This window comes from Tamandua tetradactyla, chromosome 4 (assembly GCF_023851605.1).
Source record: "Tamandua tetradactyla isolate mTamTet1 chromosome 4, mTamTet1.pri, whole genome shotgun sequence".
Lineage (NCBI taxonomy): Eukaryota > Metazoa > Chordata > Mammalia > Pilosa > Myrmecophagidae > Tamandua > Tamandua tetradactyla.
In genome coordinates, this window is record NC_135330.1 from 33905422 (window position 1) to 33933225 (window position 27804).

At 35.3% G+C, this 27804-nt stretch overlaps 1 protein-coding gene across 5 annotated transcripts in view; it reads left to right on the forward strand.

Annotated features, from left to right (window-relative positions):
• AXDND1 (axonemal dynein light chain domain containing 1) overlaps window positions 1-27804 on the forward strand; it is a 259424-nt gene that overhangs the window by 72810 nt on the left and 158810 nt on the right. For 4 of the 5 annotated variants that reach the window (XM_077157121.1, XM_077157122.1, XM_077157123.1 and 1 more), the window contains exons 12-16: window positions 1871-1991; window positions 12259-12360; window positions 13062-13225; window positions 14419-14494; window positions 15935-16169. In XM_077157121.1, coding sequence (XP_077013236.1) covers window positions 1871-1991; window positions 12259-12360; window positions 13062-13225; window positions 14419-14494; window positions 15935-16169 — 698 coding nt within the window. The remainder of the gene's footprint in view (window positions 1-1870; window positions 1992-12258; window positions 12361-13061; window positions 13226-14418; window positions 14495-15934; window positions 16170-27804) is intronic. The other variant, XM_077157125.1, reaches the window with a different exon arrangement.

A 27804-nucleotide genomic window follows, 5' to 3' on the forward strand; every position in this document is an offset into this window, starting at 1 on the left:
TCCAGGGAAAGATACCTTGGTTCAAGAAGGCCGATGGAGTTCAGGGTTTCTCTCTCAAATGAGAAGGCACATGGCGAACACAGTCAGGGCTTCTCTTTCTCGGCTGGAAGGGCACATGGCGAATATCGCGTCATCTGCTAGCTTTCTCTCCTGGCTTCTGGTTTCATGAAGCTCCCTGGGAGGCGTTTTCCTTCTTCCTCTCCAATGGACTCTCCGGTTCGTGGTGCTGCAGCATTCTCTGCCCTCTCTGAATCTCTCATTCTCCTTTTATAGGACTTCAGAAACTAATCAAGACCCACTCAAATGGGTGGAGACATGTCATCCCCTAATCCAGTTTAACAACCACTCTTGACTAAATCACATCATCCAGGGAGATGATCTCATTACAGTTTCAAACATACAGTATTGAATAGAGATTATTCTACCTTTATGAAATGGGATTTATATTAAAACTTGGCTTTTCTTAGGGGGCATACTTCCTTTCAAACCAGCACATACGTATATAGCACAGTTTATTTATCTGTTCTTTTGTTAATGGACACTTGGGTTGCTTTCATCTTTTGATTACTGTGACTAACACTGTTGTGAACATTCATGAACAAATACATTCCTTGGATCTTTTCTCTATACTTCCCATGTGAATCTATTAAGTTTCCTGGCTTTAAATACCATTATCTATATATTCTCAACTCAAAAATGTTTATCTCCAGCTTCAGTCCTCTCCCCGAATCCCTCTTAATAATAGCAGGCTGGCCTTTAATTCTCACCACAAAATTAGCATCTCTTAGAAGAGAGTGTTTCAGAAAGTTTGTGAAATGCTATTGGTCACTTTTACAGCTTCTGCAGTTATATTTAGTCTCAAGAGGGCTTTGAATAGAAGCTTCATTGTAAGTGAGAAAGAAAACTATATTCTGTAGACATGAAGAAAAAATAGTTAAGAAAAAATGCTTTAATACTTAAGCTTTTAGGTGGTTAAGAGAATTTCTTTAAATCTTATTCTGATTACATATAATTTTAAAATATAGTGTCTCATAATTATTGCCTTTTCTGTCTGCTTTAGTTTTCTTGTATGTTCAAGCCAATACTGTACAGTGGGCTAGCTTAAACAATGAGAATTCATGGTTTTGAGGCTGGGGAAAAGTCAAAATCAAGATATCATCAATATGATGCTTTTTTTCTGAAGACTGGCTACGATGTTCCTTCATCCTGGCTTTTTTTATCCTATGGCAATGCACATGGAAGCCTCTCCTGGCCTCTAATTCTCTTCCAGCTTCCATTACATTTCAGCTTCTTACTTCCTGTGGCTTTTTCTCTGTCTAAATTTCATTCTACTTATAAAATACTCCAGTAATAATACCTGATTGAGATGGGCCACACCTTAACTGAAATAACCTCATCAGAAGTTCCTACTTACAATGGGTTCATGGCCACAGGAATGGATTAGATTTAAGAACATGTTTTTTTTTCTAGGGTACATACAGTTCCAAACAACCACAGTGTCCTTAATAAAGAATTCTAAATATTTGAGAAAAAAGCATAACAATAAAACTGCTATATTACTGCTACCTATATTTTGAACGTTTCATTAGATATGGTATTGCTATACCATTGAGATAACATGTGACAATTCTAGCAAATAAAGAATAGTATATTGGAATTTTAATTTTCATTCTGATTTCTATAAGATTTGTAAATGAAATGTCAATTTTTTTTAGTATTTTTTTCTTCTTGTATATAAAATGTTATCAATATATCCCAAAATCATGTCATAATTATCTTATGATGAGTTTAAAGAAATGAACTGCCTGTTTTAGAACAAAGTTTTTTAAAAATACGTATCTATGCAGCTATTTATTAAGTTTTCTTTTAGAATTGTAGAAGAATATCATGATTTGTATACATTACAAAGAGGAAGGATGGAGAGTGATATCAGACAGTTAATGACAGAAAGAGATATTTGGAGCTCAGCCACATATGACTTGGCCCTAAAGGTTGGTTATTCTGTAGTCATAATTCAGGCTTATTTTTTGGTTGGATAAAGTTCCATTTAAAATTTTTAATAAGCTAGAAAAAAGTTAAAAAGTGAAAATGTGTATTAAATAGATGAATAATGTAGGTACTGTTGGCCTTGAAAATGGAAAATTAACATCTCTATTTCTTTTGTTTCCTTCTGTTTTGAGTTCCTGAATTTTGCCCAATTGAGGACTCCTTTTATCCTACCAAAACTTACTGAAGAATAAGCAAGAATTTTTTTGTTGTTTGTGAAAATGTTTAGATTTTCAACTATAATTTTTGCTAATATAAACTAGGAAAGCTGAACCTTATTTTTTCATACAATGTAGCCATTTTAAGATCACGCATTTCACTGTTTGATTCTATTCCTTTGATTCCCAAGATGACTAGTGAATTGAAATATGGCCACCTGTGGACCATTATATTATATAATAATGCTTTGGAGAAATAGCAATTCCCATAATATTCTATTTTTCTAAAATGTTTAGTTGTTGGTTGTATGCTCCTACATTTGAGACTTACAGGTATGATCAGTGAATTATGGCCCTGCCAGATTGAAAAACTGGTTCATTTGGATTGTTCAGAGGTCCACTGAGCAAAATCCTCCAATGTCTTCCCACTGGGGGTAGGTCACAGGGTTCTCAAGAGAACCAAAGTGCTACATTAGAATTCTAAATTAGGCCCCACTTTTGTATAATAGCTTGTTAGTTATTTGAATGAAAATGTAGAAAGCATACCTTCAAAGCATACAGATATCAAAGCTAGAAGAGAAAGTCAATACACTTTCTCTTGATTTCATTTTTGATGGTGAAATCAAGACTTGCTTATTTAGGAAACTTCATTTATTTGACAGAGGTGTTTACTAGAAATCTAGAACAAACATACAGAATGGGGATATAACAGAGGCATTCCCATTCAAGAAAGGAGAAAGTATTTCTGCTGTCACTGAAGGTTGTAATTCAGGTGATAAAATGAGAACAAAATTAAGAGGTTATAACAATATAACGTTGCAAAATCACTATTATTTGCTGATGATATAGTTATCTACCTAGAAAAACAGAAAAAATTAATTTAAAGATTACTTGAATTAATTGACCTTTAATAAGTAGTTAGATACAAGGTAAATAAAAACCCAAAGACTTCCCCATATACCAGCACAATTAGAAATGCAATGGGGAAATAAACATCTTTATTCATGTTAAAAACTCTAAAACTTTACTAAAATACTTTAAACCAAATAAATGCAGAGCTATATATTATAACTCCGATTGGGAATAATCAATATTGTAAAGATAGCAGTTCTTTCCACATCAGCCTGTGAATTCAATACAATTTCTATTAAAAATCTCAATAACTATCTTATTTTAGGAATTTGGCAAGTTGATCATAGAATCCGTATGGAAGAATCTAAATATAAAAATACAAAACATTTTAAAGAAGGGTAATAAGGAATAGCTTGTCTTTGTGGACATCAAAACATATTATGAAACTAAAGTAACTGAGAATGTGGTATTTGGACAGTAATAAATAGATAAAAGAACAGAATAGAAAGTTCAAAAATAAACCTAAGTATATATGGTATATTTAATTAATTGAATTAACAATATCCAGTTAAACAATTTAGATCTCTGCCTCATCACATGCACACACACACACACACACACACAAAAGAAGTCCCAGAAGGGATTAAATATTAAAATGGATAAGTAATGAGACTTCCGGGCCAAGATGGCGGCTTAGCAATGGGCGCATTTTAGTTCATCCTCCAGAACAACTACTAAATAACCAGAAACAGTACAGAACAGCTCCTGGGGCCATGTTAGTGACTGGACACACAGCGTAACCCAGTCTGGAGCAGCTGGACTGGCTGCGAGCTGCCCCCAGAACCATGAGTTCCCCAAGCTGGGGCAGCCGGCACCCCTCCCCCACAGGCTGCTTCCCAGAGGGGAAAGGAAAGAGACTTTACCAGCAGCAGAGGCTGAGCTGAACCAAACACCAATTGTGGAATTAATTAATAAATTCTGATTACTAAAAATAGGCCCCCAGCTCAGGTAAACGTGGTCAAAGCGGAAGTCGCTCATTTTTGCCCCGGCAACAACGGGGCAGGGCTGATGGGAAAAGGAAAAAAAAAGGAAACAGAGGTTTTGTGGCTGTGTTTCTACAAAGGCTTGACTGCCTTTGGATACAGCAGCAAGGCTTCTCAGGTGGCAACTGCCCCAGGCATAGGCAGAAACAAGCTCATTTGAGGACTTGTCTGGAGCCTGTGCCTTCCCCAGGGGAGGGGTGAAGCCCCCTCAGGTGGAATCCCTCCCTCAAGGAATTCAGACACCAGGACTTGGTAATTTGAAGCCATTAAAACCAGCCTACAACCTCTCCTCTGTCTCCACCACACCCCCAGCAGGGAGAGTCTGCCAAAGTTACTGTATCATCTTATGCTGGTGGGACCTGCAGACAGACAAGCACCACATACTGGGCAGGATAAGAAAAACAGAGTCCAGAGATTTCACAGGAAAGTCTTTCAACCTGCTGGGTCCCACCCTCAGGGAAAACCAATGCAGGTGACTCTTTCCTCCTGATAGGAAGCCAGTTTGGTCCGGCAAAATCCGGCTGTGGTCTATAATACTTAAGTGGACCCTCCTAAGGGTGGGGGGGAAAGGCACCATATAAGCAGGGCAAGAAACATGAAAACAAGAACTGAAAAATTCTCCTCTGTTAAACAAAACCTAAGCCAGAGGTCCAGATAAAGCTGAACTGAAGGTCAAAGAACAGACAGACAACAAATTCATCCAGCAAGAAAACCCTAGGTAAAAGAAATGAAAGCAATCTCCAGAATAAACTAATTAAGGTAATTAAATGCCTAGATGCCAGCAAAAAAAAAAATCACACTAGGAAAATTGAAGATATGGCCTAGTCAAAGGAACAAACCAACAATTCAAATGAGATACAGGAGCTGAAACAATTAATTCAGAATATACGAACAGATATGGAAAACCTCATCAAAAACCAAATCGATGAATTGAGGGAGGATATAAAGAAGGCAAGGAATGAACAAAAAGAAGAAATCAAAAGTCTGAAAAAACAAATCACAGAACTTATGGGAATGAAAGGCACAGTAGAAGAGATAAAAAAGCAATGGAAACCTACAATGGTAGATTTCGAGAGGCAGAACATAGAATTTGGGAACTGGAGGATGGAATATCTGAAATCTGACAAGCAAACGAAAATATAGGGAAAAAATGGAAAAATATGAGCAGGGACTCAGGGAATTGAAAGACAATATGAAGCGCATGAATATACGTGTTGTGGGTGTCCCAGAGGGAGAAGAGAAGGGAAAAGGAGAAGAAAAACTAATGGAGGAAATTATCACTGAAAATTTCCCAACTCTTATGAAAGACCTAAAATTACAGATCCAAGAAGTGCAGCGTCCCCCAAAGAGAATAGATCCAAATAGAAGTACTCCAAGACATTTACTAATCAGATGTCAGAGATCAAAGAGAAAGAGAGGATCTTGAAAGCAGCAAGAGAAAAGCAATCCATCACATACAAGGGAAGCCCAATAAGACTATGCATAGATTTCTCAGCAGAAACCATGGAGGTGAGAAGACAGTGGAATGAAATATTTAAATTACTAAAAGAGAAAAACTGCCAACCAAGAATTCTATATCCAACAAAATTGTCCTTCAAAAATGAGGGGGAAATTAAAACATTTTTGGACAAAAAATCACTGAGAGAATTTGTGACCCAGAGACCAGCTCTGCAAGAAATACTAAAGGGAACACTAGAGACAGATATGAAAGGACAGAAGAGAGAGGTGTGGAGAAGAGTGTAGAAAGGAAGACTATGAGTAAAGGTAAAAAGAAGGAAAATTAGATATGACATATAAAATCCAGAAGGCAAAATAGTAGAGGAAAGTACTACCTGTGCAGTAATAACACTAAATGTTAATGGATTACACTCCCCAATCAAAAGACATAGACTGGCAGAATGGATTAAAAAACAGGACCCATCTATATTCTGTCTCTACTAAAAGGACATGAGGGCAAGGACACAAACAGACATTGCACACCAATGTTTATAGCAGCATTATTTACAATTACCAAGAGATGGAAACAGCCAAAATGTCCACAACAGATGGGGCTAAACAAACTGTGGCATATACATACAATGGAATATTATGCAGCTGTAAGACAGAATAAAATTATGAAGTACGTAACAACATAGATGAACCTTAAAGACATTATGCTGAGTGAGATTAACCAAAAACAAAAGAACGAATACTGTATGGTCTCACTGATATAAACTGACATTAGTGAACAAACTTGGAATATTTCATTGGTAACAGAGACCATCAGGAGATAGAAATAGGGTAAGATATTGGAGCTGAAGGGATACAAATTCTGCAACAGAACTGAATATAAAAACTCAGAAATGGACAGCACCATACTACCTAACTGTAATACAATTATGTTAAAACACTGAATGAGCTGAATGTGAGAATGATAGAGGGAGGAGGGCTGGAGGCATAAATGAAATCACAAAGAAAAATGGACGATAAAGATTGAGATGGTATAATCTAGAAATGCCTAGAGTGTATAATGATAGTGACTAAATGTACAGATTTAAAAAATGTTTTTGCATGAGGAAGAACAAAGGAATGTCATTACTGCAGGGTGCTGAAAAATGATGGGAATTAATATTTTAAAATTTCAACTTATGTGTGAGACTAAATCAAAAAATGTTTATTTGGTACAAAATTTATATTTTGACTAGTACATCTCCAAATATAACTTATGTAGATTGTTGGTTGAACAACATAAGTACATGGAACCTTGAGAAGGACATGAGATTTTGTTGGTTTGTCCAGAGTGATGTCCCGATGAATCCCAGAGTGATATGAACAGTGAGTAGAAAAGTGGTTGCAAAGTCCCCTTTGGGGAATGGTGAGAACGGGGAAAATTCAACCTCCCCAAGTTGAGTTCTTGATATTCTCACAAGCAGTGTGCACAACCAAAGCTAAAGGCTGAGCCCCCAGTCTTGGGGTTTGTTCCTATGAAACTTAACCCCACAAAGGATAGGTCAAGCCTACTTAAAATTAGGCCTAAGAGTCACCCCCAAGAGAGCCTCTTTTGTTGCTCAGATGTGGCCTCTCTCTCCAGCCAACACAACAAGCAAACTCACCACCCTCTCCCTGTCTACATGGGACATGACTCCCAGGGGTGTGGACCTTCCTGACAATGTAGGACAGAAATGCAAGAATGAGCTGAGACTCAGCATCAAGGGATTGAGAAAACCTTCTTGACCAAAAGGGGGAAGAGTGAAAGGAGACAAGGTGTCAATGGCTGAGAGATTCCAAACAGAGTCGAGAGGTATTCCTGGAGGTTATTCTTATGCATTAAGTAGATATCACCTTGTTATCCAAGATGTAATGGAGAGGCTGGAGGGAACTGCCTGAAAATGTAGAGTTGTGTTCCAGTAGCCATGTTTCTTGATGATGATTGTATAATGATATAGCTTTCACAATGTGACTGTGTGATTGTGAAAACCTTGTGTCTGATGCTCCTTTTATCTACCTTGTCAACAGATGAGTAGAACATATGGAATAAAATTAAATAATAAGGGGAACAATGTTAAAATAAATTTAGTTTGAAATGCTAGTGATCAATGAAAGCGAGGGGTAAGGGGTATGGTATGTATAATTTTTTTTTCTGGTTTCGTTTTTTTCTTTTTCTGTTGTCTTTTATTTCTTTTTCTGAATTAATGCAAATGTTCTAAGAAATTATCATGATGATGAATATGCAACTATGTGATGATATTGTGAATTACTGATCATATATGTAGAACGGAAATGATAAAAAAAAATGTATAAGTAATGATGCTGTACCATAACAAGCTCTGGGATCTGTCCTGTAATATTTGTTGAAGAGTGTTTTGAAAATTATTGCTTTTTTCTTTGCTTTGTATTTATGTTATAGAATACAATAAAAAGTTAAAAAAGTAATGAGGCTAGAAATATATCAGGATAATTTATATTAATGTGTTTCTAAATTATTGAAATGGGAATCCCTTTCCAAGCATGATATGAAACTTCGAAGTTAAAAACTTCCATGCTAACCACAAAAAGACAAACAACCCTATTTAAACTTTGACAAAAGACTTGAATAGATATATCTCCAAAGAAGATATACAAATGGTCAAAAAACACATGACAAGATACTCAACATCATTAATCATTAGGGAAATGCAAATCAAAATCACAATGAGATACCATGCTACACCCATTAGAATGGCTACTTTTTTAAAAATGGAAAATTATAAGATTAGAGAAATGTGAGAAATAGGCACACTCATTCATTTTTGTTAGGAATGTAAAATGCTGCAGATGTTGTGGAAGACAGTTTGACAGTTCCTCAGAAAGTTAAATAGAGAATTACCATATAACCCAACAATCCTGCTTCTAGGTATATACCCCAAAGAACTGAAAGCAAGGACTCCAACAGACATTTGAACACCACTGTTCATAGTGGCTGTATTCATAATAGCCAAAAGTTGGAAGCAACTCAAGTGAGTGTGCATAAATGGATGAATGAATAAACAAAAATATATGTATACATACAATGGAATATTATTTATCCTTAAAAGGAGGGAAGTTCTGATGCATGCTACAATGTGGATGAACCTTGAAGACATCATGTTGAATGAAATGTTCTAGTCATAAGAGGACAAATATTGTACTATCTCACTTATATGAAATCATTAGTATATGAAAAATAATAAAGTCAGAACTAGAATACTGGTTACCAGGAGGTAGGTGGGATAGGGAATAGGTGATTAATGGAGTTTCTGTTTGGGATGATGTGGCACATTGTGAATGCTATTAACATCACTGAGTGCGTGAATGTTTATAAAATAGGAAAGTTTAGGTTGTATATATTACCAGAATAAAAATTTTTAAAAACCGTAAAATGACATGACATCGAGTGAAACCTAATGTAAACTATGGGTTATAGTTAACAGTATAATTATAATATTATTGTTTCATCAGTTGTAACAAAATTACTACACTAATGCAAAATGTTAACAATAGGGAAGTCTGTATGTATGTGAGGAGGTATATGGGAACCCTGTAGTAGCTGCATGATTTTTCTGTAAACTTTAAACTGCTCTAAGAATAATAAGAATAATAGTATTCAAAAACCAACAAAACACAACAACAACAACTAAACAAAACAAAAAACCCCTTCTGTGTTGTGACAATTAATAGAAACAAAAGTAAATAGCAGATTGGGAGAAAATGTTGGTACCTTGTATAAAAAAGGATTAACTTCATTAAAGTGGTCTTAAATAAGTATATAAATGAATACTATCCAAATTATCAAGTAAAATAGTAGATATAGATTAAGAAATTCAAAAGACATAAAAATGTATGAAAATGTGTCCATTCTCACCAATTATCAACAAGATGGAAAGCATAGAATAAATACTGTTTTTAGCAAAAGAGATCAGAAAACATTAAACAGAGGGTAAACAAAAACACTTTCATAGACAATTGATGTGGATATAAACTGGCACAATCTTTTGGAAATTTTCATAGGAACTAAAAATATTTTAAATTCTGTGTCACTTTTACCAAACAAAGTACCCACCAAGAAGAATTGATTCCTAATAAATACTATTACAAATGAACAAAGATAAGGATATTTATTTTAGCATTTCTTGTGACTACCAAAAGAATTAAAATAACCTAAATATTCATCAGTTGGAAAGCATAGTTCATCCAAATAATAGAATATTAAGCAGGTATTTTAAAGAATGTTATGGAATATATAGACATGGAAAGATGGCTATAACTTGAGTGAGAGAAGAAGTGGGTTTTAGAATTACATATTTGTTATAATAAGCAATATGCATTTAATTAATTCTTTCATAAACAAATAACTATATGATTTGTTTATGCATAAGGAAAAAATCTTCACTGCTGATACAACAAATTAATAATACCAATTAAATTGAATTTTAGGGTTGGGTGAGCTAGTGGGAATTTTGCACTTTTAATTTTATACTTCTATATTGTTTGACTTTCTTTAAAATGTTATACTCTTATTTAAAAAGGTAATCTTTTGAGGATTTTTTTCATCTTTTTTTAAGAGACTTTATTCCACAGGTCAGACATTATGCTATGTACTATTTGTTGATACAAAAATGTTTATAGCAAAGTTCCTGCCTTTTAAAACTTTGAGTTTCAAATATACCTCAACAATCTAGAATGATGGGCCTAACAAGGCAAATGAAATGTTAGTAGGAATAAATGTATAGATTATTCTTATTAATGTGATTAGCACCAATAATTAGTATGATTACTATAAGTATCAGTGGCAGCTATCACTTATTCAGTTATTGCAATGTATCAGAGACTTTGCTAAGAGAATAATTAGCAATCCCATTCATATCATTACCCACATATTTCAGATGAAGAAACTGAAACTCAGAGAGCTAATTAATTTATTTAATTTATTAAAGTCATCTTAAATAAATATATAAATGAATACTATCCAAATTATCAAGTAAAATAATAGATACAGAATAAGAAATTCAAGACTAATAAATGTATGAAAATGTGTCCATTCTCACCAATTATCAACAAGATAGAAAGTATAGAATAAATACTATTTTTAGCAAAGGAGATCAGAAAACATTAAACAGAAGGTAATCAAAAACACTTTTGTAGACAATTGATGTGAATATAAATTGGCACAATCTTTTTGGAAATTTTCATAGGAACTAAAAATATTTTAAATTCTATCTATTTAAATTATTTTAATTTAAATTTAAATTCTATTTAAATTATATACTTATTTAAGACCACTTTAATAAATTAAATTAAAAAAAAACCAAGCTTACACAGCAAATAAATGGTTAACCTAGCCAGGCTGACTCTCAAGCCAGAACTACCAATTACCATGCTATAGTGTCTTCAGGCAACTGCCTAAATTCAGGACAACTGCCTAAAGGGGAAGACCTATTTTAAGAGCAGTCCAAGTGAAAAAAGACCTGCTATTGAAATGATTATGAACTGAGTATGGGACAACTGCATGAGATGTCTCTTAAAACTTGAGATTCAAACCAGAAGTAGAAAGAGTAGAAGAAGGAGATAATTGTCTCATTTTCCTCTGGAATGGTTAGACCTCATCAAGGCCCCAGTGTTCCATCCTGATATGGGATTTAAAGAGGAACATTTTAAAGAGGGACATTGACATGTCCAAAGGAATTAATAATGACAGATCTGGGAGCAAGTCATGTTCAATAAGAGGGTAAAATGACATGTGAGCTTCTAGAAAAATTTGATCAGTAGAAGACTGACCCTTAGCAGAGGTTCTGTAGGAGAGGACCTTGCATTGATGGAGCTTTGACCCTCCCAACACAAAGTGGCAATGGATTGTCAGCTCCCTGAAATTAAATACTTTGCTTCTTTTGTTCTTGGCTATATCCATGGTGTCTAAAACAGTCACTGATTGAATTGCTCTATAGTTGATTTGCACACATTGATTCTCAAAGTGTGGTCCAGGGACCCCTGGGGATCTATGAGACCCTTTCAGGAGATAAACGAGGTGAAAACTAGTTTCCTAATACTAAGATTTTATTTGCTTTTTTCACTTTTATTTTTTAGAGAGTATATAGTTGAGTTTTCTAGAAGCTACATGACATGGGATATTGAACAGATTGAATGCACAAGCATATATGAAAATCTAGGTCTATTAAGGCAGACATTAAAGAGATTTGTAAAAATACAAAATGATGACATTCTTTTCATTAATTTTTTTATTTGGAAAATGTTATTTTTCATGAAAATGCTATTTACATTTGCAATGAGTTTATTAATGTTATTTCTAAGTGAATTAATGAATAACAGTTATTAAATGATTTCAGTTATATTTTCTAATACAGTAAATATTGACACATATAATCCATATAAACTAAAGGTCTTTGGAATCCTTAACGACTTTTAAGGGTAGAAAGAAACCATATTATTTGAGAAGCTCCTGCTATGTACTCTATTCAGTTTGGTACAAATTCAGTAGTTTTAGGAAACATGAATTTGTGATTCAAATTAGTTCATGATTTAAACAAGAGATTTTGGCTGAGTTAATGAATCAGTGGAAAACTGATAAAAGGAATTGCTTTGCGTTTAGTAAATGACAGTGGTTTGTAATGTTTTAAGTTATTGATTATAGTACATGTTTTTTATAGGTAATTGAAAGAAATAGGGTTATATTGGCTAAAAGACTTTATCTCAATGAAAAAGGCTGGAACAAATACACTAAGCATTTCATCATACTGCTGTCAACCAAGGTAAAGCTCAGTTCACTTACGTTTTGGGAAGAGAGCTTACAGGTATGGAGGGTTGAACCTTTGCTAAATTTATGGATTTTTAATTATACTTATATTTGTGCTTTATTGTAAGTAGAATGAAAAACCCTTTTGTCTTTTATCTTAAAGCAATTTATATGTTATTAATCTTGCAAATGTTATTTATAGAGTCAGCATTCTCTTTATCAGTGGTTAAACAAACAAACAAAAAGCAAGGAGGAAATGGGCATTTAGTGTGTTTTTATTGTGAGTCAAACTACACTAGTCATTTCAGTTAACTTTAATAACAATTCTAAGGGTTATAGTTAATAGTATAATTATAATAATGTTTCATCAGTTCTAACAAAGGTCCTACACTAATGGAAAATATTAATAATAAGGTCTGTCTAGCTTCAAGGTTCCTATTCTTTTCAAAATGCACATGACCTTCTAGAAGTCCTGTAGGAAAATAGGTTTCATGTTACAAAAGAAAAATCTTATCCCTAATACTTTATATTCCATGGAAAATCCATCACAAACGGAACTGTGTAGTGGTATCACTGATGATATTTTGAAAGAGGAATACCTGCTTTCATTATTTTTATCCATTTTCTATGGATGTTTCCAGTGTTCCAATATTAATAATTGACTGGTTCATGTTAATAAATACTTGCTACATGATAAAAATAAATAATTTCATCTAGGACACTGCAGATCTTGCACTATTGCAGAAGCTGACACAGAAATGGAGAAGCTTAATAAATAAGTTTAAACAGGAAGTGGAACAAAGTGAAGAAACTACAAGGGAGAAATTGCTGACTGTTAAGGATGGCCTTATCAAATGGCAACAGTTCTTCAGAAATAAGAAGTAGGTCTCCAAGAATCTTGTTTTTCTGATTATATTATGTCATATACTATTTCTGCGAACAATCCAGTTCTCTTTTTCTCTCATTTTTTTTCTTACCTTGAATCAGCCTTGTTGTTTCTAGTGCTAACTAACTCTATAATTCATCTCGATCCCCATGCCCAACTGCCACTGCCTCAATTTAAGTCCAAGTCTTTTTTCATTTCTTTTCTATCTTCATTAAAAAAAAAATAACGTTAACTTATGTCATTACTATGTTCAAACTCGAAAGTCTGAATCCAGTTGCAAATTCCATAGCACAGTACATGTGGAGGGAAGGAGAATCAAGGAGTTCTGGTTACAGGGAGGCTGATTTTGACTGAACATCATTCTTTCTATTGATTAAAGCAATCTGATATTGAAGAGGCTGCTTATAAAGTAAGTCAAGACTGGATGACTAAATCATAGGCAATGTTAGTGGGATAACCTCAGACGCAGACTGGACTTAATGATTTCTAAAGCTTTAAACTTGAAGATGCTTTGTTTGTTAAACACACACATAGTAGGTATGTTTTCCATTTCAAATTGACAACAGTAGTTTCAATTTTTCATGTACTTTAAGAGGTTCTCCAATTAGTATATTTGGAAATTCTGTAAGCCAAAGCTGGTACATTTTTGCAGGCTGGTTGCTGTTGTCGTGTGCCCATTTCTACTGTTTTCTGACTCTTACCTGGGAGGGGAGCACAGTGGCAGTGGTTCTTGTCTCCCTTTCTCTTCAGGATCTTTTTGGGCAATTTCTTCTCTGTGAGAGTTCAGAGAAATTAAATGAAACTCTTACCACAAGTTGGAGCTCTTAAAGTCGAGTCTTAATTACTCATTAGGCTTCCTTTCTATTTACATTCTGTTTTGGCAGCTGTTGTTCAACAGGAATTAACTTTTTGATTGTCTAGGTTTGAATGCCAAAGACTTCGTGACCACCCTTTTGGTACTTTCATGGCCCATGGCCCTGTAACTTGGTTGCTCATGTTTGAGTCTGAATTTATATTTGTAAATTTAAAGGTTAATACTTAGGGCAAGAGGGGCTAGACCATGAAGGCATGTTTGAAAATAATTAAGGAGAAACATAATATTGATTGTTATATATCGTATGGACTCATTATATTCTTTCTTTATACATTATTCTGAGACCCTTCTCTTGTTCTTTTCCCTTTTTTCAGTGAAGAAGACAGTTTATTCTCTACTAGGGGAAATATATTGGAGTCAATTCTTCAAGACTACAGGCTCTGGGAAAAGGTAAGAATTTCTTGTAAACTACTTCATAAAATGCTGGTTGTTTATTGCCACTTCTCATCTACAACTGACATACATCTCATTTAAAAAAATACCATATTACAGTTTATGAAGACAAGAAAAACAAAAGCACAGGTTTTTTTTTAAATACACTTAAATATTTTCCATTCTATTTCAGATTTAGGGTCAAATAAGGTTAAGTTGTTAGAAAAAAATTTTTTTAAAGATATTTGGATGGTAGTGAAGGTAGTAGTTCTTATTATCTTACCTGTCAGCATAACTAACATCTGTACCTGTCCTGCATCTGACTTTTGTGTTAAGGATAATGGGACTTCTAAAATTAAAGCATCTCTTTAAAATTACTTGAGCTTTGAAAATAGATTTCACTAGTCAAATTACTATTATGATATAGTAGCCTGACAAGGAAAATATGTAAGACATTGAAATACGTACCAAGTTATCAAACTCATAGTCTGATAAAATCTCATCCAGCTCCAAGTATGTCATTTTCTTTTCTCTTGGAATAGCTAGAGCAAATATTCTCAAAATTGAAGATGTTTGTTGTCCTATATACAAAATATATCTCATTTACTGACCTTTTTACTGTTTGCCTGACAATTTAGGCATTGTATAAATAAAATAGAAAAAAATAATGCTTCTACATTTATTAAGAATAATAAGTAGCTCTCATTTATTAAGTACTTAAGAACTGAAAGTGCTTTCCATATATTATCTTACTTATTTTCATGATTTGGGTTTTATAATCCTCATCGCACAGATGAGAAAACTGAAGTTTTAAATATTAAGTAACTTGCCCAAATTTTCCTATAAATGGTAAGTTGAAGAGTCAAAATGTGAGCCCAGGTCTCTCCATATCCAAAATCTTCACTCTTAATTGCTGTGTGGCACTGCCTATCTACAGTGATCACTCTTATTGAAGGATGGGTGATTTGTTTCTATTTTCTGAGTCACAAATAATGGCAGACTCCGTAAATAAATTCACCTTAATTTTTCCACAAATATTTATTGGCATGTCGTGTACAGGACTTGGACTTGGGGTTACACAGATGAATAAAACACACCTTCTAGGAATTTTCTCAGTCTAGTGGGAATTATGTAAGCAGGTATATTACAACCTGACATGTTCTTACTGAAGCACATAGTAGTTAAACATGCTCAGCTCTCTGGGACTTAATAGCTTGTTACTAATTTTTTATTCACATAGGGTTTAATATAATGGTTTTCATTGTGACAAACCATGAGTTATCTCATATGGTATCAAATTAACTTAAATTCACTTCCCATAAAAGTAAAGTGAAAGCAAATAATACTAGGATGTGCCACTCCAAAATAATTGGGAGTCACTGAGAAATAAGAATCTGGGTAGACTTTGTTGAAATCATCAGTGAATAATGTGCTACTTTCCTACATTTCATCCTCTAGATGCTGAACGATGACAAAGAAAAGTTTACCGGGGACATTCTAGTATCAAAATATGATACCCTCAAGATTATTAAACATTTACAGGAAAACTGGTCCGATATTGGGCTTGGGATATTTGGTCGCCATAAAAATATGGAGGGGAAGTGGCCCCCAGAGCAACAGCAAATGGAGGAAATTATCAAAAGCATAGGAAGACTCTACAAAGAATTTGAAATAAGAATAAATGGTGACAATGGTAAGAAAGAGAAAATGATAGATTGCTTGGAATTATAAAGTATTTCAATAATAATTATTTTCAGTACAATTGATAGTTAAAATCAGTTTTAAATTGTTAAAATCAATTTTAAATTGATTTTATGCATATAGATATGCATATAGATATTTTAAAATTAAAGTAAATGAACGAAAAGCAGTTTCCTGCCATAACCCTGTCCATTTGAATCCAACTCCCCAGAGGGAATCATTTTTAACATTATTTCTATTTTTAGCTCCTTCTGGTATTTACCTCCGTGTCTTAAATAATATGCATACTTCTATTTATTAACTCATTAATTATAGACATTATCCACTAAAATTCCCATTTTTCTTTTACCCCTGATAGAGTTAGGTCACTTTTTTTTCCTATCTAGTTATAAAATCATTATCAAATATCAGGGATACTGGATTACAGTTAAACAACTTCAGGTATTTCCTTTTGGATATTCTAAAATACTAAGCACTAAAATAATATCTATATAATGAGTCAGTAGTCACAGTCATTTGTTAAATCTTAATTTCTCAGTTATACCTCCTCCCCCTCATTTGCTCATGCTCTCAATCTTCAGGAATATCTGGACAATGACCATTTTAAGTTCTATATGCTGGAAAGCAGTGGTGACCTTATGGGGTAGAGGAATGAAACTGGTTGATGTTCTTGGACAGACCAGTACCTCTGGGTTTCAGGGCTCATCTGGCATAGGATCAATCTGGAGGCATTAAGTTTCTGGAAAAAATAAACTTACTAAAAAAAAATTTTATAGAGACTTAAATAGAACTCATGGTACTCCCTAGGGTTTTCGGGAATACTGTTTGTTGGGGCTTGGCATACTGTTGTGTAGTTTGCAGTATCTGGCTAAAATTTGCATAAGAGTAACCTCCAGAATTGACCTCTTGGCTCTATTTGAAATTTCTTAGCCACTGAAACTTTATTTTCTCCCATTTCTTTTCACACTTTTGATCAAAAAGGCATTCTCAATCCTGTGATGCAAGGGCCAGGCTTATTCCTGGGAGTCATGTCCCATGTATAGGGGAGGGTAGTGAGTTTTTTGTAGAGTTAGCTTAAAGAGAGAGGCCACATCTCAGCAACAGAGAGTCTGGGGGTGACTCAGGCATAATTATAAGGAGGCCTAGTTTTTCCATTGCAGAAATAAGTTTTATAAGTGCAGGCCAAAAGATTGAGGGCATGGCTTATAATTTGGGAGTCCCTAGTGCTGAGAAAATAGCCGGAATTCCCCAGGTGTGGTGCTTTATAGTTCTACATTTTCCTCCAGTTCCTCAAGGGGACTTTGCAAATACTTTTTAATTTTCTGCCTAAAATACCCAGGAATGTATCTGGATATTACTTTTAAACCATATAGAATAATAAGATCTCATTCCCTAATCTATGTTCCATGTAATTAGGAAATAGGTTGTTTAAATAAACTGACCAGACAGGTTAAATTAGATAGTGAACTATAGAAAATGTAAATTTGGGCAGGTCATTTTTATTTAATCTAATCTCATTCATCTTTAATAATAACCTTTGCCTTTCTATCTTTTAAAAACAGCTTTATTGAGATATAACTCACATACCATACAAACGTAAAAAGTGTATAATTCATTGTTTTTAATGTATTTACACATATGTGCAGCCATCACCACAGTCAATTTTAGAATATTTTTATCACTCCAAAAGAAAGGCCAAACCTTTGCTATCACTATCCTACTCTGACCACCCCTTTCCCAATCTGCCAGCCCTAAGCAATCATAGCTTTTATGAATCTGGACTTTCATATGAACAGAATCATAGAGTACATAGTCCTTTGTTATTAACTTATTTTACTTAGCATAATAGTTTCAAGGTTAATTTATGTTGTAGCATATATCAGTACTTCATTACTTTCCATGACCAGATAATCCTATTTTATGCTGTACTGCATTCTGTTATCTATTCATAGATTGATGGAAATTTGGGTTGTTTCTAGTTTGGGGCTATTATGAATAATGCTGCTGTAAGCATTCATGTCCAAGTTTTTGCGTGGGCATATATTTTCATTTCTCTTGTGTATACACCTAGGAGTGGGATTAATAGGTCATATGGAAATTAGTGTTATTAGTCTGAGGAACTGACAGTTGTTTTCCAAAGTTGCTACACCATTATACATCCCCACCAGCAGTGCATTAAGTTTCCAATTTCTCCACATCCTTGTCAACACTTGTTATCTGACTTTAGATTCTAGCCATTCTGGTGGATATGAAGTAGTGTCTCATTGTAGATTTGATGTGTCTCCCTGATGACTAATGAGGTCAATCATCTTTTCATGTGCTTATTGTTCACTTGATTATCTCCTTTGGAGAAATGTCTTTTCAGATCCTTTGCCCGTTTAAAAACAATGTTGTCTTTTTATTATTTAGTTGTAAGAAGTCTTTATGTATTCTAGTTATAAGTTCCTTATTAGATATATGATTTGCAAATATTTTGTCCCATTCTCTTGTTTTCTTTTCATTGTCTTTAAAAGTGTCTTTTGCACAAAATTATTAAATTTTGAAGTCCAGTTTATCTATTTTATCTTTTTTTGCTCATGCTTTTGGTGGCCTATGTAAGAATCCTATCCCAAATCCAAGCTCATGAAGATTTATCCCTTTGTTTTTTTCTAAGAATATTATAGTTTTAGAACTTAAATTTAGGACTTTGATCCATGTTGGGTTAATTTTGTATGTAGTATGACCAAAAGAATGATCACATACACATCATTCTTTTGTATGTGATATCCACTAGTCCCAACACCATTTGTTGAAAAGACTCTACTTTCCCAATTGGATGGGTTTATAACCCTTGCCAAAAGTTAAATTACCGTAAATGTATGGCTTTAGTTCTGGACCCTCAAATCTACCACACTGATGTTTATGTCTAGCCTTGTGTCAATACCACATTTTCTTGATTACCATTTCTTTGTAGTAAGTTTTGAAATTGGGAAGTGAGAGTCCTCCTATTTTGTTGTTCCTTTACAGAATTGTTTTGTCTATTCTGGGTCCCTTACAATTCTGCATGAACTTTGGACTGAACTTACCATTTTTCTACAAAGAAGTCATTTTGATTCTCCTATGATTGTGTTGAATCTGTAGATCAGTTTGGGAAGCATTGACAACATCTTAACAGTGTTGTCATCTAATACATTAATATATAGGATGTTTTTCCATTTTTTAGCTCTTTAATTTCTTTAAACATTTCATAGTTTTCTGAGTATAAGTTTTGCACTTCCTTTATTAACTTTATTGGTAAGTATTCTATTCTTTTTGATGCTGTTGTAAATGGGACTGTTTTCTTAATTTCATTTTCAGATTGTTCATTGCAATTGTATAGAAGTACAATTGGTTTTGTATATTGATCTTCTATCCTGCAACCTTGCTGAATTCATTTAATAGTTCTAATAATTTTGTTTTGTTGTTTTTTTTTTAGAAGTTCTGATTAAACATTTACTTTTTTCTAGTAGTAATTAGCTTTTGGCACTTATGTCAAAGCACTTTGACTTGGTTCTTATATACAAGAATGTATTTTTAAAACATTAGTTTCTTTCCAAGGTTCTGAAAGTAAAAGATTGCTTATTTGTCTAGCCTCAGTCACTTGATTAATAACTAGGGAATATCTATTTTCACTTCTTACATTTTGTCAATACATTGTTTTCTAGGAAGTCAAAGCAATACAAATGCACATTCAATTATTTTATGCCTTCAAAATTAGTGACTGAAATTTTAGTGACTTCACAGAATTGGTCAGTTTATTATTTTTTTTAATTTTTTTATTGTGTAGTTAACATATATACAAAGCAAAGAAATAAAGAAGCAATAGTTTTAAAAGCATTCTTCAAAAGTAGTTACAGGACAGATCCCAAAGTTTGTCATGGGCTACCAAACGATCCTCTCATATTTGTCCTTCTAGCTGCTTCAGAATATAGGAGGCTTGAGGGCTTAAATACTTTATCATCACAGTTGACTTTTTTCCTTTTTTTTTTTTTTATGAAAAATAACATATATACAAAAAACCTATAAATTTCAAAGCACAGCACCACAATTAGTTGTAGAACATATTTCAGAGTTTGACAGGGTTTGCAATTTCACAATTTTAGGTTTTTACTTCTAGCTGTTCTAAAATACTGGAGACTAAAAGAGATATCAAATTAATGATTCAACATTCATATTCATTTGTTGCATCATATCTTTTCTGTATAACTCCACCATTACCTTTGATCTTTCCATCCTTCTCTTTAGGGATTTTGGGCTATGGCAGTTCTAAATTTCTTGTATTGGAAGGGTCTGTCACTAATATGGGGTAGGGAGATGGAACTATCTGATGTTCTGGAGAGGCTGGACTAGGTTTCAGGACTTATCTAGACCAGGGACCCATCTGGAGGTTGTAGGCTTCTGGAAAGTTGCTCTAGTGCATGGAACCCTTGTGGAATCTTATATATTGCCCTAGCTATTCTTTAGGATTGGCTGAAATGGTCCTCTTTGCAGTTATGATAGGTAGCAAGGTCTAACTGAAGCTTGTGTAAGAGTAACTTCCAGAGTAGTCTCTTGACTCTATTTGAACTCTCTCTGCCACTGATACTTTATTAATTACATCTATTTTCCCCCTTTTGGTCAGGATGGAATTGTTGATCCCAGGGTGCCAGGTCTGGATTCATCCCTGGGAGTCACCTCCCATGTCGCCAGGGAGGCTTTTACCCCTGGATGTCATGTCCCACATAGGGGGGATGGCAATGATTTCACTTGAAGAGTTGGGCTTAGAGAGACTGAGGTCACATCTGAGAAACAAAAGAGGTCCTCCAGAAGTAACTCTTAGGCATGCCTATAGGTAGTCTAAGCTTCTCTGCTACCTACATAAGGTTCACCAGAGTAAGCCTCATGATCGAGGGCATGGCCTATTGATTTGTGTGTCCCTAAAGTTTCCTAGAGTATCAAGGGATTCCCTGATGGTATGTTTAATAGTTCCATATTTTTCTTACATCCCTCATGGGACTTTGCCAACACTTTTTGATTATCTACTTAATATACTCTAAGATGTATCCAGGCATTACAATAATCTCTCCAGGATTAAAGGACCTCTTTCTTATACTGTGCTCCATGTGTTTCAGTTGTTCAATGAGCTTATACAGATAGATTGAATTAGATTATGTTCTACAGAAAATTTCATTTCCAGACCAAATAAAACTTTCTTCCGTTGGTCTCAAAGAATATATGTGGTTCTAAAATATAGACACTGTCTTCCTCACCCCTATGCTCTGAATTACTTTAACCTCAACCTGTTCTCCTTAATTCTTATCTCTAAATATCAGGTTATATATATAAACAGCCTCTCAAAATCCAGAAATAATAATTACCACTCCAGACTTAATGTGTCTGCTCTAAAAGCTTACAATCTAGGCTCCTGTTTTCTTATAAACATTTTCTAAAGGTGACCATACCATTCTTCTTCTTTTGTTTCTGGCTTATTTTGTCTCACCAAAATGACCCACATGTTCATTCACATCGTTGCATGCCTCATGGCTTTGTGCCTTTTTGTAGCAGCACAACCTTTGTTCATAAGTATACACCATCGTTCGCCAATTTACTTATTGGTCAGTGCATCCTTCAGCCACCTGCGTTCATCGGCATCGTGTAGACGGCCCAAAGTCCACAGTCCATCAACATTCAATAATTGATTTTCAGATATTAAATCAGCATTGCATTCCTGGAATAAATCCCCCTTGGTCACGGTGTATAATTCTTTTTATGTCTTACTGGATTTGGTTTGCTGGTATTCTGTTCAGGATTTTTCTGTCCATATTCAAAAGAGATGTTGGTCTAATGGCTTCTTTTCTTGTGATGTCTTTGTCAGGTTTTGGTATCAGCTAAATACTGGCTGAGTCGGGAAGTATTTGGATGAGTTTGTGAAAAACTGGTATTAATCCTTATTTGAGTGTTTATTACAATAAGCAATTCAGCAGTGAGGCCTTATGGGCCTGGACTTTTCTTTGCAGAATTATTATTACTATTATTTATCAAATTTCTTCATTTGTTGTGGATCTATTCATTGTCTTCTTGGGTCAGTTTTCATAGTTATGTCTTTCTAGGAATTGTCAATTTCATCTAATATATCTAATTTGTTGGTATATCTTTTAGTATTTCTTAAAATCTGTTTTGTTTTTGTAAGATTGGTAGTAAACCCTATGTTTCCATTTCTGAGTCTACCAATTTGAATCTTTTCACTTTTTCTCTTGATCAGTTTAGCTAAAGTTTGTCAATTTTTTTTAATTTTTTTCAGGAAACCAGTTTTTGGTTTCACTGTTTTTTTCTCTGTTGTCTTTCTATTATCTATTTCTTCTTTAATCTTTATGATTTCCTTCCTTCTACCTGATTTGGGTTTAATTTGCTCTTCTTTTACCAATGTCTTAAGGTGAAAGTTAGATTATTGATCTAAGGTCATGCTTCTTTTTTAATATATGCAATTACAGCTATAAATTACCCTCTAAGCACTGTTTAGCTGCTTCCCATAAGTTTTGTTGTATCATATCTTCATTTTCATTCCTTTCAAAGTATTTTCTGTTTTTCCTTGAATTTCTTCTTTGACGCATTGGTTATTAAAAGTGTGTGGTTTACTTTCCATATTTTGAGTTTACAAATTTTTTTGTGCTGCTGATTTCTTATTTTATTCCATTGTGGTCAGAGACTATACTTTGTATTATTTATGTACCTTTTAAGTTATTGAGTTTTTTAATGCTCTAGCATATGGACTCTCTGGAGAATGTGCACTTGCATAGTATCCTTATTCTGTTGTTGGGTGGAGTGTTCTATAGATGTCTGTGAGGTTTTCTGTGCATTAGTCAGGGTGCTCAAAGGAAACAAAATTGGTAGGATGAATCTATAAATACTATGAGGTTTATTATAGGAATTGGCTCATGTGACTTTGGGGATTGACAAATCTGAATTTTGTAGGGCAGGTTACAAGTTGAGAATTCTGGTGAAGATCTTGATGAATTCCCCAGAAGAAGCTGGGTGGCTGAAATAGTGACAGAAATTCTTTTTGATTGCTGAAATCATGAGTTCTATGTTTAAGGGCTTCAGCCAATTAGATGAGACTTCTCTCATTGCTGGAGGCAATCTCCTTTGTGGATTGCAGATACAATTAGCTATAGATACAATCAACTGGTTAATGATTTAAGTCCACAAAATACCTTCACAGTAACGGTGAGGCCAGTGCTTGCTTAGCCAAACAACTGGATACCATAACCATAACCACACCAGGTTGACATATGAATTAACCATTACAGTCAACCTCCTATCAACTTATCACCCACACATCTCCTTAAACCATACATAATCTCTAATAAAAACAATGACAGTCATATTTATACCTAACATAATGCAGCTGTCCTATGAAAATCGGAAACACACTAAATCCTTCCCCAGAAGAGTCTACAAAGTCCTGAGTAATATTCGCTCTTAAACTTGACAACCTGGAACTTAAATACTATGACATAAAGCTTATAATCCCTATGTTATATGATAAGGAGAAAACAAAGATATTTGCTTTATGCGTGTGTGTGTGTATATATGTATATATATATACAAACATATTTATAATAAACAAGGAAAAAATAACCATGCCCATTACAGTCCTCATTTCCTGGTCACATGATCATAGCTTATATTCATAACTACCTTCTTTTACTACCCATTCTCTGTTCTCTTTACTCTCAGCAAGTACTTCAGTTGGTCATGTTACTTTGCTTAGTGGAGGATCCAAACATTCATTCGAAGGGTCTGGGCCATTAGTAGCCCTGCCTGGATTGGGTTGTTGCAATTTTTCACTGACTTTAATCATAGGGCACAATAATACTAAGAGATGTTGTAAGAGTTCTCCTATATTTTAGGAAAACTCTTCTTTATCTCTATTGTATACTATTTCCCCCTTAATAATCAGGATCAATCATCCCACATATTATGGTAACTCCCTTTTTTGCTTCTTGATTCAGAGGCATGAAGAGCCCAAAGTGATTGGATGTCAGTCTTAATTTCCAGTTCATTGGAATTATTGTCTCCATTGTGCAAACATTACTCCTTGTCATGGTCAGGTTCATGTGTCAACTTGGCCAAGTGGTGGTTGGGCAAGTGCTGGCTTGGCTGTTGCGATGAGGACATTTCATAGAATTAAATCATGATCATGTCAGCTGCATCCATAGCTGATTCCGTTTGTAATCAGCCAAAGGGGTGTGTCTTCTGTAATGAGTGAGGCTTAATCTAATCACTGAAAGCCTTTTAAGGAGGATTCAGAGGAGACAGGCTCTTCCTGTTTCGGCTGGTGAGCCTTTCCTGTGGAGTTCATCCAGACCCTCCATCAGAATCGCTGGCTTCACAGCCTACTCTGAGGATTTTGGACTCTGTTCCCGTGGTTACGTGAGACACTTTTATAAATTTTCTATTTGCGAGTGTTCCCTGTTGATTCTGTTTCTCTAGAGAACCCTAACTAATACACTCCTCTTAGAACTAAGACCTGTAGAACAGCAGAGCTAAAGTAGTTGGGACAACAGCAAATCTTTTTCTAATTAATCACTAGGGGTAATAATGAGTGGTTCCATTCCCATTTCTGCCCCTTGATTCCTGGACTAGTGAATCCTGGCTTTGGGAGAAGCAGCACCATAGAGTGCTGTATAGCACTTAGGTCAAGTATAGAGTGGGCACTGTTTTAGAGCATATACACTCTTCTGTAGAATATTGCCCCAGCCCCACAAGGAATTGCCACCCAGTTGGCACTGTACTTGGATCTTCAAAAGGGCTTTCTATCAGTCTAGCTTCTCTAGGTTGATGTGGACCATGGTAAGGCCAGTGAATTCCATGAGCGTGTACCCATTACCATACTTCATTTGTTATGAAGTGAGTTCTTTGATTAGAAGCAATTCAGTGTGGAATACCATGATGGTGGATAACCCATTTTGTTAAGTCCATGGATGGTATTTTGTATAGGTACATTGCATACAGGGAAGGCAAACCCATTTCTAGAGTATGTGTGCTTAGCAGTTAGGAACAAAATTTGCCCTGTCCATGATGGTAGTAGTCCAGAGTGATCAATTTGCTACCAGGTAGCAGACTGATCACCATGGGTAATAGTGCCATATTGGGGAATGAATTTTGGTCTCTGCTGCTGTCAGATGCTGTAATCAGGTTGGCCTTGGTGAGTTAAAGTCTGTATTGCTGAATCCATGCATGACCTCCATCCCTACCACTATGATCACTTTGTTCATGGGCCCATTGGGCAATGACAGGAGTGGCTTGTGAAAGAGGCCCACTGGTTTCCATAGAACAGGTCATTCTACCTGCTTGATTATTAAAATTCCCCTCTGCTGAAGTCACCCTCTGGTGAGCTTTCATATGGGACAAAAATATCTTCATGTTTTTCACCCATTCAGAAAGGTCTATCCACAGACCTCTCCCTCAGACCTCTTTATCACCAATTTTCCAAATATATTCCTTAAAAGTCCTGAACCATCCAGCCAATTCATTGGCCACAGCCCATGAATTATGATACAACTGCACCACTGGCTATCATTCCTTCTAAACAAAATGATCAATCAGGTGCACCACTCGAAGTTCTGCCAACTGTGAGGATTTCACTTAACTACTACTGTTCTTCAGGGATATCCCAGAAGGGGCAACAGTGCTGCAGCTGTCTACTTTCAAGTGGTGCTTGTATATTGTGCCAAACAATCTGAAGCCATGCCTGAGTTTTCTTTTCCTCAGTCAAATGATCATAGGGAACTCCTAAGGTGCCACAGCTGTAGGCTGCGAAAGAGAAGGTGATGTGGCAGGAATGAGGATCACGGGCATTTGGGCCATTTTCTCATGTAACTTACTTGTGCTTTCAGGCCCTGCTTGAGCCTGATCTCAAATACAACATTTCCATTTGATGATGGAGTGCTGCTGTACACACCCAACTTAATGGCTTAGTGGATCAGACATCATCACATACATAATGGGCAATTCAGGTCTATAGTAACTTGGTGACCCGTGGTTAAGCATCTGATCTCTACTAAGGTCCAGAAGCATGCCAGAATCTGTTTTTCCAAAAGATAATTATCCATAGAGGATGATAGGGCTTTGCTCTAAAATCCTAGAGGTGTACACTGTGATTCTCCTATAGAGGTCTGCCAGTGGTTCCAAATAGCATCTCTGTTTGCCACTGAAACTTCCAGCAGTATTGGATCTGCTGGATCATATGGCCCAAGTGGCAGAGAAACTTGCAGAGCAGCCTGGATCTGTTGCAGAGCTTCTCTTGTTCTAGTCCCCACTCAAAACTAGCAGTCTTTTGGGTCACTTAGAAAGTAGGAGTAGCACATGCAAATGAGGGCTATGTTCCCTCCAAAATCCAATGAGGCCAACATTATGCCTCTTTTTTGAATGTAGAAGGGGCAAGATGCAACTACTTATTCTTCACCTTAAAAGTGATACCTAAACAAACCCTACACCAGTGGATATCTAGAAATTTCACTGACGTGGAAGGCCCCTGAAGTTTTGTCAGTGGGAAAACCCACTAACTTGCAAATGTCTTAATAACATATCCAGAATAGTTGCTACTTCTAGCTCAGCACGTCCAATCAGCATCATGTCTCAATCTAATGGCCTGTGTGATATCTTGTTGAAGAGAGGTAATCGAGGTCCCTGAGAACTAGATTTTTACATATGGCTGGAGAATTGATATACTTCTGAGGTAGAACAGTGATGGTGTATTGTTGGCCTTGCCAGCTGAAAGCAAACTGTTTCTGGTGGTCTTTATGAACAGGTATCAAGAAAACAGCATTTTCTGGATCAATAGCTTTATAAGGAGTAGCAGGAAATATATTTATTTGCTCAAGCAGCAATACCACATCTGGAACAGCAGCTGCAGTTGGGAGTCAAAACCTGATTAAGTTTATGATAATCCACTGTCATTCTCTGAGATTGATCTGTTTTCTCAGAGAAAACAGATAGGTCATATAGGAGACCTGAATGGGAATATGGTTAGAATCAATCCTGCATCCTTCAAATTCTTCATTGTGGCACTAATCTCTATAATCTCTCCATGCATTCTTGTTTTTGATTTACTATTTTGGGAGGTAGAGGCAGCTCGAGTAGCTTCCATTTGACCTTTCTTACCATAATAGCCCTTACTCCACAAGCCAGGGAACCAATGTAGGAATTCTGCCAGTTGTTAGGTATCACTATTTCAATTATGCATTCTGAAACAGCAGAATAACCACAGAATAGGTTCTGATACCCACTGGACCCACTGTGAGATGGACCTGAGGTAAAACTCCATTGATTATCTGACCTATATGAGCCCCTAATCTGACTGTACCACACTGACATTTTGGGTCTCCTTGAATTAATGTCCATTCCAAGCCAGTGTCCAATAATCTCTGAAATGTCTGATCGTTTCCTTTTCCACAATATATAGTCATCCTGGTAAAAAGTCATAGGTCCCTCTGGGGTAGACCAGGAGGATAATTAACAGGTACATTTTTGGTGGTGTAGCAGGGTCCTTCTCCAAGGGAACCTAGCCTTCCCTTCATTCAAGGGGTTGTGGGTCTATAAACATTTCAAGTCTTGGAATGACTGAG